At 44.9% G+C, this 15,416-nt stretch overlaps 1 protein-coding gene across 10 annotated transcripts in view; it reads right to left on the reverse strand.

Moving 5' to 3' along the window:
• Positions 1–8,681: 8,681 nt before the first annotated feature.
• Positions 8,682–15,416, reverse strand: part of Pax8 (paired box 8) — a 59,275-nt gene continuing 52,540 nt past the window's right edge. For 7 of the 10 annotated variants that reach the window (XM_070013269.1, XM_070013273.1, XM_070013268.1 and 4 more), the window contains 2 exons: positions 10,472–10,558; positions 8,682–8,853 (listed from right to left, as the gene is read on the reverse strand). In XM_070013269.1, the coding sequence (XP_069869370.1) occupies positions 8,777–8,853; positions 10,472–10,558 (164 nt within the window). In that variant the 3' untranslated portion in view covers positions 8,682–8,776. The remainder of the gene's footprint in view (positions 8,854–10,471; positions 10,559–15,416) is intronic. The other 3 variants (XM_070013275.1, XM_070013271.1, XM_070013270.1) reach the window with 1 other exon arrangement.

A 15,416-nucleotide genomic window follows, 5' to 3' on the forward strand; every position in this document is an offset into this window, starting at 1 on the left:
ATCATAGCTCTTTTCATAGGCTGAGTGGGAATATAGGACATTATGGGAAGAAACATTTAAGTGGGAAATCAGGGCATTATTATTATTTTTTTATTTTTTTATTTTTTGGGTCCGGTCGTGGAGCCTGAACTCCAGGCCTGGGCACTGTCCCTCAGCTCTTCAGTTCAAGGCTAGCAGTCTACCACTTGAGTCACAGCGCCACTTCCGGCTTTTTATTTTCTGCTTATGTGGTGCTGAGGAATCAAACCCAGGGCCTCATGCATGCAAGGCAAGCACTCTACCACTGAGCCACCTTCCCAGCCCCAAATCAGGGCATTATTATGGAAACAGTTGCCCTCATGGCTCATGTCTGCCATAACTTAGATCTGCCACTTTTCTATCCCTAGCAAACAGTCCCCTCCCCCTTTCCCCACCTCAAACACAATGCTGAAGCGAGGGCAGAAGGGTGAGGAGCCCAATGCTCTTGTTCGGCAGAACTTGGAAGTGACTGCCTCTTGATTTTGCCTGCTTCGCACTGCATGAGATGACTCCAGGAAAGCTGGAGTTAGCTGTAGTGTCTTTATGGGATAATCCACAGTTAGTCACCTTTATCACAGTCAGGTGAAAAATTCCAGTGGTTTAACTCCTTTGAAGAACTAACTTACAGTCTAACAAAGTGAATACCAGGAAGCTGTTACTTGAGGTGGGAGGGGGAGTTAAAGTTAAGGGGAGGGATTATAGACAAATAAAGAGAGAAAGGGTAGGATAATGCAGTCATAATATTCAATGTATATATATATGTGTGTGTAAAAATACAACTAGGAAAATTGAAAGGATGGGTGGGGTTGGGAGAGATGGGGGCGAATGACAAAAAGAGATGACATTTATCAAGAGGCATTGTACTCATAAACTGACATGGTGAAGCCCTTTCATACTACTTAAATATAATGATTAAAAATAATGATTTCCCAGCCGGGTGCTGGTGGCTTACGCCTGTAATCCTAGCTACTCAGGAGGCTGAGATCTGAGGATCATGGTTCAAAGCCAGCCCGGGCACGAAAGTCCATGAAACTCTTCTCTCCAATAAACCACTAGAAAATGGGAAGTGGCACTGTAGCTCAACTGGTAGAGCGCTAGCCTTGAGCTGAAGGGCTGAGGGACAGTGCTCAGGCCCAGAGTTCAAACCCCATGACTGACAAAAAAATAAAAAAAAAATGATTTCCCTTAAAGCCAAGGGTTAGCAAAAGTGCTGCTTTCCTTTGGGAGCCAGAACACCGTTTTCACATGAGCAAGAGCCAAGTACATGGCCGTGATGGCCTTTTCACTAGACCACCATGAGATTTAAGGCCAATTTCCAGACTATCTTTTCTACCTCTTAGAGCTTTTCCTACCTACCATAGGGACTATTCTGTTGTCTTGGTGCTTTCTTTTTTATTTGTATCTTATTAATTTATTGCATGCATTTCCTATGAGCTGTCACAAATCCTCCCTTGAACAAAGTGAGAATACATTAATATTTAAAATAAAATAAACAAAATGCCACTGTGTGTGTCTTAAACTAGAAATTCCTTAAGGGCAGGGACCATGTCTGTTTATATTGCACCTGGCACAGTGTCAAACTGAGGCTTAACAAATGAATTTTGATGAAGAAAGAAAAAAGCCACAGAGGCCCTCTTTAACCGACAGTCCTTCAAACCCCTCTTGCCAGGAATTCCTTCCTCATGTGATCCTCCAATTTCTGACCATCCATGCTCATCCCATTGTCCCTTGCCTGTCCCAAACCCTGTAATAGCCATAGCCACATCCGCACCTGGTGAGAAGCATCACCTCAGACACCCCTCCTACCCTTTTACCCACTACCCCAGCTTTATGAGTTTGCTTGGGCACCTGCACATGATGCTAAGAAATGCTGTGGACAGAGGTGTTCAAGATGCTGTCCCCATGCACGCTTTGGCCCCATGAGGGTCTCTAGCCAGCCAGGGACCTGGCAGAGGGAGGGAGAGGATAAACCGCTTCAAAACTCCAGATGCAGCAGTTAAAAAGAGGACAGAAGCAATGATCCTTCAAATTGCCACATCTGTATAATCTGCCTTTTATTTTCTGCTTCATGAAGTTTTATTTCCTATTATTTATTCACCTCCCCGCCCTCCCCTCCCCCGCCTCAGCTCCTCCTTAGCAGCCCACGTGCTCAGATAGGTCCTGAGCCTTGACCTGGGTCTGGGTCTCTCTCCCCACCCCCTACACACACACACACACACACACACACACACACACACACACACACACACACACACACACACACACACACACACACACACACTGTCTGACTGCTGGGAGAAGACTCTTGCCCCCACTCCCTTCCTCCCACTCCCTTCTTTCCCAGGGCATTTGGGATGTGAAACTCACTCACAGTTTTTGCGTTTGAGCCCCTAAATACCCTTCCCTCCATGCTCCAAGTAGAGCCCTGAGGAAAGACACATGGGGTGAATAGGAGGGTCATGAAATGAAGACTAGTTGCCAATCCCAAGAGTTCTTGAACTCACAGCCAGATGATATCACCTTCCCAGCTCCAGACAGCTACCACCTTTTCTGTACCTGTCATTTCTCACTCTGCTGAGTCTCCTCTCTCTTTTCCTCTGGTTCAGCTGACCTTGGTCAGAGTCTGGGTTTGCCCCATCCTGGGTGCAATAGGTATCAAGGTAAGAAGAGGAACAAACCACCCAGTTTGTGTAGGGAGGGGAAGCCTGTGGTTGGTTCAAGACTTTGAGCACTTATCTCCTGCTTCCCTACCAGGGTATGGGAACAAAGAGGCAGGCTAAGAGGTACAGGTGCCAGATTTTTCTGTTCAATGAGCTAAGCAGCGGTGAATCTAGTGACAGTGGATGGAATGGGCATAGACACACAGGAAGGCTAAGGAGTAGCCCCTTAAGAGAGAGACAGGCCAGGCTGCTGGGCCTGAAATATAGAGCTTATTAGTGAAGTCTATAGCAGCTGCTTATAGGAGAAGACAGCAATGCCAGAGAAAATCCTGGGAAGCCCATAAGGGATTTTGCAAATATTGTCTGTATTTTATATCTTTCTTATGATCTTCACCAATTTTCCACATTGCTCTATGGTTGCAAACATCTCATATCTAAGCTCTGAGAGGTTTGTTCTTTTTTTGTGATGGAGAGGGTAGGAGGAACGTTCCAATTGGATTTATTTTGTTTCTCCTAGGTACCTACAAAAGAGAATTGCCCATAGTAGGTTAGTTCATGGAAGAATGAATGGACCAGTTAGTTAATGTGAGGATGAAGCAAAATCCTTATATCTCTGTCTATGTCCCTCCTTCTTCCCTCCCTCACTTCTTGCAGAGCACATGTGCAGCAAAGATGGTGCTGAGAGGGAGTTGAGTGGGCAGAGCCTGATTTACTGTAGAGCACATGGTCAGCAAAGATGGCTCTGAGAGAGAGTAGAGTGGGCAGAGCCCAATTTGCCTTACATTCAGTATGTAACCAGCCCGTGGAAGCTTAGGTGCATGATAGGGTGTGACCTTGACAGTGATTGGTTCCTCTTCCTGCCATGCCACCGCACCTTTTTGGCTTTAAAAAGGGCTGCTCTCTGTTAATAAATGAGTTTGCTTCCTGCTTGACTTGGCTCCCCGCTGTGTCTGGTTGTCTCCTGGGCTGAGGGAGGCTGGGGAACAGGCCAACGCTGCACTTACCTTTCATCAGACCCAACAACTTCTGCCCCATCCTGAGATCCTTTAGAAACCTGTCTATAGTTTCACATATTTGAGCCAGAACCTCTGCCCATCTGAACAGGTAGGGAAGCAAAACTCCACCCATACTTCAAACAGGGATCAGATTCCAAATAGGGGATTTTGCCTGGAAAATTGGGAGAAAGGGACTTCATAACTAACAACTCCTAACCCTGTTCAGGGTTAGGAAAACTTCTCCATGGTTTTCACTGGCCCTGTAACTATGGCATCAGAAGTGAAAGCAGAACATCATTCTGGGGTAAGCCAGATGGACACTCTTTGAGTCACCAGTGGGATGGATCAGAAGCTGCAGCTCTATACTTCAGGCCTGGGTTCCTCTAGCAGCATCCATTAGCCACTTTCAGTTGGGGTGCAGGACTTACCACACATGGCAACTGTGATTACCAGGATCCTTATCATCATTGTAACAATAGCTAACAGGTTCTAATGATACCCACAATCTAGTGGCAGGGCAGCCCTGGATTAGTGGCCCAGTCCTTGGCCCTCCCTTTGCTTCTCTGCCTCCCCCTCCACCAATTCTTTCTCTCTTCCTTTCTCCTTCTGTGAGAAATGAGTTAGTTTCCTTTCTAACCAAGTTCATCCATTTTGTGGACAATTTCTTTTCTGCTACAGGAAATCTTCTGGTGTTCTCAACTCCCCAGGAATTCATAGGTGGGAGAGTTGATATTTTGTGCCTACGAGTTTCTACTGTGGGACACCCCCAAACCCAGGAAAAGATTGTGCAAGGATGAAGAAGTGGGTTGTAGATCATATAGAACCTAGGTGGGGGACTGTAATGGGAGTTCCCTATCTGTGCATCTAGCAAGAACTGGGCTATGACAAGCCCTATACCACTGAAAGGAAACAAATATAAAGCAAACAAAATAGCTATATTATTAAATGAACATATTTTTAATTTAATGTCAGCTTCTGGAGTTTGGGCAGAGATACGTGCATACAAGAGTACATGGATGTGTATGTATGTATATGTGTGGGTTCTTGGAGCTGCAGGGTAAGTTGTTTTGGCTGTGGGGAAGATATCCTGGCTGGGGAGAAGGCAAGAGGGAGCTGGATGGGAGAGGACCACTGTGGAGGAAGAGAGGGAGTGGGAGGTCTCAGAGGGGGGTGGGGAGGGACCGTATGCTGAGGGGGAGGGTGCTGGCTTCATGCTGTTACTAGTTTGATTTATCCCTAATGAGTTCTCAGCACATGGCTGCTCCCGGCTCACTCCAGGGGCCTCCTGCAGGCCCCAGCCCGCCCCAACTCCAAAGCCACAGCAACTGCTCGCTCAGAAAAGAGCCAATTTCCACACTGCACAGTCCGCTTCACTCAAGGGAAATCACATTTTCCTGGGAGAGCCGCAGGCAGAGCTTCACTCCCCAGCCTGGCCTGCTGCCACAGGGCACAGATGCAGAGGAGCTGGTCCACCTCCCCACCCCCACTTGGCCTCCTCCCACAGGGTCTGAGGCTCTTGCCCCAAATCGCAGACAACCCCCACAGCTGGGTCTTAGTCTGTTCTGCTTTTCAAAAATGGGGGAAAAGGGTATGGAAGGAGAGTGCTTCCCAGAAGAGAAGAAAGACCCATCCTCCTCCAGCTTCTTCCAGGAAGAAGATCCTGATTCTGTTTGGGGATGGAAAGAGGCAGTGTGAGGCTGATGATGGTGGTGAGTGGGGTGTCAGAGTGTGTGAACAGGATGACCAATTTCCAGAGCCTGTGTCATAGAGAGGTCCAAGAGCCAAAGGAAGGAAATAAAGCAATGAGAAGAGCAAGAAGCCAAAGAGAAGGGGACTTGAGAGCAAGAGGAAGCTTCCGGGCACCTCCACAGCTCATGGAGGATCTCAAGGCTCTCTGCAGTCATTCACCTTCTCTTTCACACATCCATAGCCCTCGAGATACAAAAGTCCATCACATGGAGGAAAAGGCATAACTTCTTTGAACTCAGCAAAAGAGAGAATGGAATAAGAAAATAAGATGGAAAAAAAGAATGGACAAACAAGAGACACAGGGAAGCAATTTTTGTGGGAGGCAGGGTCCTTTCATTAGAACCATGCCACAGTCTGCTCTGTCAGTGCTAGGAAGAGCAGGTCATGAGGCATGTGATAGACCAGAAAGAGCTGCCTAGAAAGCTCAGGTCTTTTCACGTAGGCCAGTGAAAGAGGTTAGTCTAGGAGCAGTTGCAATGGGGGTGTCTGTACAAAGAGCCCTTAGTACAATGGGAATGTTTCAGACCTCATTCCCACTTCTGCAACAAATACCACTCCCACCAACCCCTCAGAAACCAGGGCTTCTGACTTCCTGCACAGTAAATCAGTTGCTTTCAAATTCAGCCATCCACAGATGCTTCCCTCACGCTCCCAGGGCAGATTGGCCTTCCAGCGCAATTCCTACCACTTCCCACAAGTCCCTATCCTTGTCCTCACATCCTTTTTTTTTTTTTTTTTGTATTGTGTTCTTTTCATAGCCCACCTAACTTACAACATCACACCCAGTGCTGAGGTACCTCATAATCATTTCTCTCTGGCAACATTGATGGTGATGACTATATTTTCTGAACCTCAAATGATCTATAGTTTCATCTTGGATCCTTGGATGACTTATCCACATGGGGTCTAGCCAAAACCTAGTCCTTGTGGTCATACCACACAGTCACCCAACATCTGCTCTGAGATGAGTGTCCTAGGATAACCAATTTAAGAGAAAGGAAGGTGAATTTTGTGCCAAGGTCACCTCATTAAAAATACAACCAAATCATTTGGAGAGGGTGTGCCATGGGCACACAGTATTCCTAGAAGGGTTTTATATGTGAATGCAAAGAATTGATGTCCACGTTTTTGGTGACCCTACACATCTTAAAGAATTCTTGAGTGGGAGGTTTTCTTAAGGCATTTAGGAACTTAGGTGCAAGGTCATGAAGAGCCTCAGATAAAACTGTCTTTAGGCTGGGCGCCTGTAATCGTAGCTACTCAGGAGGCCGAGTTCTGAGGATCATGGTTCAAAGCTAACCTGAGCAGGAAAGCCCATGAGACTCTTATCTCCAATAAACCACTAGAAAACCGGAAGTGGCGCTGTGGCTCAAATGATAGAGTGCTAGCCTTGAGCTGAAGAGCTGAGGGACAGTGCCCAGGCCCAGAGTTCAAACCCCATGACTGACCAAAACAAACAAACAAAAAAACAAACAAACTGGCTTTAGCATCCTACTGCCAAGCTCAAGCAAGAGGGAAGCACTGTTGCTAGAGAATGAGCCTCATTTCAAATGCTTCACAGGAGGGTTCCCCTTATGATACAACTATTGTCAAGCCACCCCTGCCCATGAGCTTCTATGTTTATGGGAGACCTAAGAAGATAACAGCCTTGTCTCTACACTCTGTCTTCCCCACCTTGGGGGGGGGTCCCTTGGTAGGATAAAGATCCTTTCTTCCATCAATTATCTGCCCAGGTATCCATATTAACTTGAGCACCAGTTCCCTAATATGTAAACTGTTGCTGACTCCAACTTAGCTTCCATAACACCCTCCCACATCAGGCGGGCACACAAGAGAGCCTAGTCTTTTCCCTTTCATCCTCCAACACTATGAGGTCCATAAGAGATGTCCCAGTTTGTAGCTACTCCTGGATCATTCCACAATCAAGGCCACTGATTCTCTGACATCCTGTTTTAATACTAACAGTAATTGCTTATGGGGAGTACATGATGGGCCAGTGCCACATGCTTGTTTCATGCTCATATTTAAAGAATGCAAAACCTCAAAGCTTGAAATAACTGATTTACCCTGTGTTGGACATCTACTAAGGACAGAGGAAGAATGCTACCTCAGGGCTATGGGATAATAGAAGGTCCTTTTACACCCAAAGCTCCCAAGTGACTTTTCAGCCACTCAGCTTTGAGCTCAGGAGGAAGCCTCAACCCTATGGTACTTCCTTCTCCAGTCAACCTCAAAGCCTGAGATAAAGAGTAATGGTTTATTGAGTCATTTGGCAATGGTGGGTTGTTTTTAGAAAAGAAAGAAGGATCAAGGAGAAAAGCCCAACACAGTAGGGAGATGATTCACTTGGAAGCCAAAATATGGGGAATGGAAAGAAGAAAGCTTGACCTAAACAGAGCTTCATTTACAGTATTTACAGTCAGGCTGTGGGGGAACAAACTGCAGGGGCTAGAGAGGGGACCTCATTATTAGCTCCAGCAGCCTCAAGGTCTCTTCAGTGGCTGTGTGGGCTGGAGCTGCAGACAACACATTGATTTGGTAGGAGCAGTTGGGAAGGGGAAGTAAGTCCCCACCATTCTGCCTAGCTCTGCCCTTGGCAGAGCTGCACTGTACCTCCCAAAGGCCATGGATCTTTGGAATTGCTGTCTCCAGTTACTTTTGGCTGATCTGGTTGCTGTCAGCAGCCAACGCAATCTACTGGAAGAGAGGCTGGTTGGTGCTTGTAAGTTCACAGCAGCAAGCAAAGGGAAGGTCAGCAGGCAGCCGGAGTTTCTGATGGACTTGGCCAGCCTTTCCTCATGCCCAGGAGGGAGGTGTAGGCAGATCCAAGCAAACTGAGCTGAAGAAGGTGGCAGGAGGCAGAAAGTGGTGACTCTTAGTGAGTAATGGAAAGCCTTGGCCCAGGGTATGAATTGTGGGACAAAGGACTTGCTTACTACTGTCAAGATTGCTAGAGTGGTGTTGATGATAGATACACACAAGGGCCACTGTGCAATTGTTAGCCCATTTGCAACCCCCTCATGCTCTTCATGCTCCCTCTTCTTTCCTCTTCCTTTTTTTTTTTGTGGTGGGCATCAGCCTGAGCATGTTTCTCCACCAATTTGGTCTCTTTAGTAATAAACTGGTTCTCTCTCTGGAACTTCTGCCCATCATCATGGAATTTTAGAGGACAGTTCAACCTTCTCCAAGGTCATCTTGTCATTCATGGTTCATTAACCACACAGGGAGTGAGTCGCAATGCTGGAATTGTCGTTATTTTTCATGTAATAAATAAAGATTCCTTTGTATGATTGAAGGGCTTGTCCCAAGCTGAGTCCTCCTGTTTCCCAGTCACTCCCACTGTCCCCATGACAACTACAGATGGTCAAAGGCTGTGGCAGGGGTGGGTGGTGCACCTGCCCTTGATGTGGAGCTGTAATAATATGGAGAACCTGGACATGTTAAAAAAAATAACAACAACATTGTTGGTCAGAGGAGGAAATTGCCCCACAGCCTTCCCTACATCTGCTGACCTATAGGACAGCATGTGTTAATCATTTATGTGTTGCCTACCTGATCATCAAAGATTAACTACTCTCCAGCCTTGTTTCTCCCTTCTCTAGCCTCACCTTTGAATTTCTGGCCAGAAGAGAATGGTGGCTTCTTGCTCTCTGTCTTTCCCCCACTCCAATCCTGGCTATTTTGGCCTTCAACACCCTGACTACTGGAAAAGGGTAACAGAAAATAGTTATATATGGAACCCCAAGAGCCAAGTACACTGGAGGTTATTGGGCTTCTCCCTGGCCTTGCCCAAACAGTAACAGGTTAGACTAGGATTGAGATTCATCAGTCTGGGCTTAAGGACTTCCTAGCAGGCTCTGCACACCTACTGGGTGGGCAGCCTAGGGAGGCTCAGCAGGGTGGTTCCCAGAGCCCCACACATCTCATTGCCCTTGTCCTCTCTGTCTTGTTCTTGTAAGCATCTGGCAAACACAGTCCATGTTGGCCACCCTTCTAGTCTGGAATACCAGGATATAACAACTAGAGAAGGAAGGTCTTAGGGAATGTACAGTTCAGCTAGCTTGCAATGGTGTCCTTGGGTCACTGGTTCTCTGGGATTAAGGTCTGTTCTGATACTCCCAAAGCCACCACTTCAGAAGGTGTACTAGTGGAATCCCTCAAGTTCCCCATATGTGGACTTGCTTTCTTGAAGACTTTTCTCTATCCAGACTAGGTCCCAGGACAAAAGACAGGTGAAGAGTAGCCTCCAAGCTCATTGACACTGACACTCAACTTTCTGGCCTGTGCCTTAAATGCTGTTTTCTCAAGCCAAATACGGAGAACTGGATGGAATAAGAATTGCTGAGTAAGACTTTTACTGCTGAATCATGATTATTTGTGACCCACTTAGATGGTTAATGGGGACCACAGAATGGCATCTTGAAATCAGCTCTTATAAAGGAAATCAACTGGCATGTCTTCGGGGTGTCCTTGAGCCAGTATTTGCTGCTGTGGGTTATAAGCCTTTACAGGTCAGGGGACCTGTCTTAGGCTTTTCTTGAGTCCTTCCTTGCCTTCTAAGTTCCCCTGTCTTTGGAGGCGGGAACTCTAAATCTTACACACTCAAAAAGATTAGCCAGCTGCTGGTAGCTCAGGCCTATAATCCTAGCTACTCAAGAGGCTGAGATCTGAGAATCATGGTTTGAAGCCAGTCCAGGACAAAAAGTCAGAGACTCTTATCTTCAATTAACTAGCCAGAAGTGGAGATGTATCTCTGGTGATAGAGCTCCAGCCTTGAAGGAAAAAAGCTAAAGGCCAATGCCCAGGCCTTGACTTCAAGCCCCAGCAGCAGAAGAAAAAACAAACAAACAAACAAACAAACATGGCTTTCAAGACCTAAAGGGAACAGAAGTCATAAAGTCTCTAGCCTTCTGTGCTGCTCCCCCCTCCCCAAATAAATAACAAGTCTCCATCTAGCCTAGTGCATCCCAGCTATAAACACATTTTTGTCTGGTCTTGTTCCCCTCCTACCCTGCCCAGCAGAAAACTTGAACAGCCCCAGGGACTTACTCAGCAAGCTGGAGTTGGGGAAGCGCCAGGCCTCGCTGTAGGAGGAGTAGGGGGTGTGGCTGTAGGTGTTGCCAGAGTATTCACTTCCTGTTGGGAGCACAAAAGTAGAGGCCTGTGAGGCTGTTGGCAGTCATACAGCGGTGGGGGTCAGGAATAGGGTCTCCATGGCTGGAGGTGGATGAGCCCAGGGATAAGTGTGGCACAGGGTGGAGGCAAGTGAAACCAGGGCAGGGATTGTAGAGCACAGGTGACTTCTCCATTGTTTTTTGGGAACTCCAGTGTCCATTTCCCCAGGCACTAGAGGCACTATAGCCCTCAAAAGAGTCCCAGGAGTCAGACATCATTACTATCCTATTTTCCAGATAAAGAAACTGAGGTTCTGGGATCTGCAGAAGCTGGAGGGTCCAGTGTAGGGTGGAAGCTGTGCTGTGATCTGGGGTCTTTACCTACTTCCTGAACCTTCTGTAGAAGAGAGTTTCCAGAGGGACCCATGGTAGAGATAGGGAATATCACACGGGGGAGTGGAAGCACAAAGAAGGGAAGGGAATAGCAGCCGAAACAAGAACTTTCTAAGTCTTTCTAAGTATAAATTTGTTGTGTGTGTGAGTGTGTGTGTGTGTGTGTGTGTGTGTGTGTGTGTGTGTGTGTGTGTGTGTTATGGTGTGGGTATGAGAAGGTGCTGAGAATCAAGGATAGGAAAGATGGGAAGATCCTGGAGAGTATGAAACACTGGAGGAGGTTATATTTTCTTGGGCTTGTTCTGTGACTTTGTTCTTACCTTAAGAAAATTCAGTATATGAATTTAACCACTAAGTAGATCAGATTACCTCCTTCTCTGAATAGGATCTTGAGTTTCCCAAGATTTATTTACCAAAAACAAACAAACAAAAAACCCAAATCACTTAAGCATTCCCTTGTATTACAACATTGACAAAGTTAAGCTGACCACCACAGCTACTTTTGGTACTTAGTATGCAGCTTAAAGTTTACAAAGCCCTTTTATTCTTATAACCATTCTATGACATATTTTCCATATTGTCAGTTTATAGAAAAGAAAAGTAGAGTATAGACTGAGTGAGTAATTTGCCTCAAATTACAGTGTCAAATGGTAGAGCAGAACTTGATCTTAGCACTGTGGAGGTGGGAGGGAAGGGATGGTAGGGGGAAAACAAAGGAGGGGGCAACAATGTTCAATAAGAAATATATTCAATACCTTGCTCATGTAACTGTAACCCCTCTGTACAGCATTTTTACAATAAAAATTGTACAAAAAAGAACTCGACTTAAATTTCAGATAATTCTCTATGCACATTCAATAATTTCATTTACAAAGCCAGGTTCCTGCCACTTTTGAAAGCCAATGAGTGTCCACATAGTCTTTGAAAAACTCATCTCAAATGTGAGCTAAGTACTTTCTTAGGCTCCTTGTCTCTTCCATAGACTCTTTGGAAGTAAAGTTTGAAACTCTCTGGCTCTGCAGCCAACTAATCTGAAGTAAAATCCCCTACCTCCTGGTTGGGTAAATTTGGATAAGTCACTGAGCCTCTCTGAGCTTTTGTTCGTGTCTGTCAAATGGGGCTGATTACTGTTCCTATCTCATGCAGTGACAATTACTGAGATAATATATACGAAATGTTTAGTCCCATGCTTAGAATATAAATAGCATTTAATAAATATTTAATTGTTATTATTTTCTCATGAAACAAGCGTTAAAGTTCAATTGAGGCTCAATAACTCATGCCACCAGTTGGGGTTAATTTCTTGCAAAGACATAGGCATTTGTTAGAGCTTGAGGCAGAGGAAGGCTACTAGATCCTTTGAATCTAGGCAGTCCAAAATAGGCAGCAAATCACAGTGAGAAAACAGTAAGTTCCCTAGGGGAAGGGACTAAGCCAAGCACAGAAGGGCAAAGTATGAAGACAAGAAACAAAGAGGAAACAGAAAAAAATCTAAGAAATGATCTAATTCAACCATTCACTGAAATGAACAAACTGCTGTGCAGAAAAGGAAGATTTTTGCCCAAGGCCATATTTTTAGTTAGAGCTTGAACTAGAAGCTGACTCCCATGTCCAACACCAAGACTTGCTCAAAACCCACAGAGGAAACAGCCCCTGTTTACAACTGATTTACTCCACTCCCATTGCAGTGATCCTTGGGAGAAGGCTAGTTCTGCATTAGCTATATGGCAATAAACTTTTATTTGACCTTACCTAACACTGAACACAAGTTTAAAGGACAAGGAAGAGAGATAGAAAATACAATGTGTTTGCTCTCTCACTTTGTCACTATTTATATATTCTTTCATCTATACATTTATTCATTTATTCAGCACAAATTGCATACCTGACTGCCCCAACCACATGAAAGTCTACGGTAGGGAATGGGGCTTGAAGGCAGTATAAACCCTTAGGTGTGGCATCTCCTTACCACCAAATCTACCAATCTCTGTACAGCATAGAGCATGGAATGTCCTTAGGCCTATGGAAGGCCAATTCTACCCACTCACCTTTCCAGGTAGCCCTTACAATTATCCACTCTTTCTGTTTCAATAGTCTATTGCTTTCTAACTCATTAAGCCCTTCAAATTCTTCAATTCTTAAAAATCCCCTTCCAAACTCCACATTCTCTTCAGCTACCTTTTTCTTTCTTTGTCCCATGGTCTGCCTTCATCTTCCATCTTCTTCTAATCACACCAATGTTGACCAAATCCCCATGATCTCTAATATGATCATTCCAATGGTCACCTTCGTGTCCACAGTTCTCTCACTTCTTAGCTCTCTTAGTCTCATTCCTCTATGATTCTGGAGGCCATCTTGCAGTTTGCTTCATAATTTGATGGGTCCTCTGCTGGTTTATTTTTATGCTAGAACTCTTGCTTTGAAGGCTTTCTATGAATCCCCATTCATATCCTCCTTTGTCTAATCCTTTGGCGATGAATATTAACTTTGTACCATAGTGGAAACTTATACTCTAGCCAGGGTCCTTTGCTGACTTCAGAAGTATCATGTGCCTACTGACATTGTAAGATGGGAGTTTAGTAGGTATTTATATCCTAACATGGCCTAATAGAACTTGATTTTGACCTACGATGTACTACAACTCTTTTTCTCCTGTTCTCCCACATGTATACTTATTGTCTATTGACTTTCTTAAGCCTCAACGCTATGAGTAATAACACAATTCATCTATTTTTTCTTCACCAATATAGCAAATTTATCAGCAGATAAATTTGTGATAAATCTGTAGATCTACCACCCAAACATTTCATCAGTGTCTTTCTTCTCCTCCTTCATTGCTACTTCTATAGTCTGTGCCACCAGCATCTCCTGGAAGAATTACTGTATCATCTATTTGGTACCTGTGCTTTCTGTTGGTGGTCTGTAATCCATTTTCTCAGAAGCCTGAGTGGCATTTTAACAGTTGACCTTGCTTCTACCAAAATCTTACCTTGTAGTCCTTTCCTCAACTGTTCTCTATTCTTCAAAAATATTCACCTCCTTTCAGTGTGCTATCATACTAAATTAGTTCCTTCCTGCCTTAGGGCCTTTGTACTTGTTGTTCTTTTGGGCCAGGGATGGTCAGCACCAGTTTATCACTTGGCTGACCACTTTGAACAACTTATTAGAAAGGCCTCCCCTTATCACTCAATCTAAAGCATTTATCTCTTCTCCCTGTGGCTCTTTATTGCATAATCACGTTTTATTGTCTTCTCATACTTATCACAATCTGATATTACACTTACCCATTTATTAACTTGTTCATTGTCCATTTATTTCTAATAGTAGATAGTAAATAAGAGGAACATACCTTATATATACTGTGCCACCAGATCCTTACTAGATCCCTACTAGTATGTGTTAAGGAAAAAGTGGCAAATAGATATAAGGGTATAAGGATGGATACAATGTGGATTAAAGACAGGTGGTCAGAAAGATGAGTAGGAGAAGTGATAGATATATGGAAAATCAGCAGATGTGGCTGGGAAGGTGGCTCAGTGGTAGAGCGCTTGCCTTGCATGCATGAGACCCTGGGTTCGATTCCTCAGCACCACATAATCAAAAAGAAAAAAAAAAGCCGGAAGTGGTGCTGTGGTAGAGTGCTAGCCTTGAGCTGAAGAGCTGAGGGATAGTGCCCAGGCCCCAAGACCGGACCCCCCCCCCAAAAGAAATCAGCAGATAGATAGAAGAATAGATGGATGGAAAGATGGATAGAAAGGTGGATAGAAGGAGAGAGGGAAGAATAGGTGGGTGGATAAACATGCAGAAAGAAAGACAGATGGAAAAGATGGGTTAAAAACAGAATAGAATAGAAGGCCAAGTGTAGTGGCCCATGCCTGCAATCCTAACTACTCAGGAGGTTGAGAAATCAGGAGGTTTTCACTTTGAGGCTAGCATAGACAAAAGATTAAGGAGTATTATTAGCTCAACCATAGTGGGCACAATGGCATGTACCTGTCAGTCCAGAAATGTAAGAAAACTAAACCAGGCCAACCTAAACAAAAGTGAGCTCCTATTCAATAAGTAATGAAAGCAAAAAGGACTAGAGTCATTACTCTACTGAAAAAGTACCTGTCTAGCAAGTGCAAATGTTGGCAGTGTCAAATCCCAGGACACCAAAAAAAAAAAAGTAGATAGAAGGATGGATAGATGCTTGGTTGGATCCTTGTCTTTGGAACTGTGATTATAGTTTTGCATTGCTATGAGTTGTTAACTGCATTAGGGAGGCCAGAATCAGAGAGAAGGAGAAAAGAGAGGGGAAGAGAGGCGAGGGAAAGGGAAGGAAGGGAAAAGAAGGGGAGAGGTAGGAAGGGAAAGAGAGTGAAGGGTAGAGGAGAGAAGACAGGGAAGAAAGAAGTAGGGGAGAAAGTGAGACAGAGATAGAGACAGAGTCAGAAACAGAGGGACAGAGATTGAAAGCACAAAGAATGAACAGACAAGAGACTGTG

The sequence above is a fragment of the Dipodomys merriami genome, unplaced genomic scaffold, assembly GCF_024711535.1.
Source record: "Dipodomys merriami isolate MVZ:Mamm:240054 unplaced genomic scaffold, mDipMer1.0.p SCAF_90, whole genome shotgun sequence".
Classification (NCBI taxonomy): domain Eukaryota; kingdom Metazoa; phylum Chordata; class Mammalia; order Rodentia; family Heteromyidae; genus Dipodomys; species Dipodomys merriami.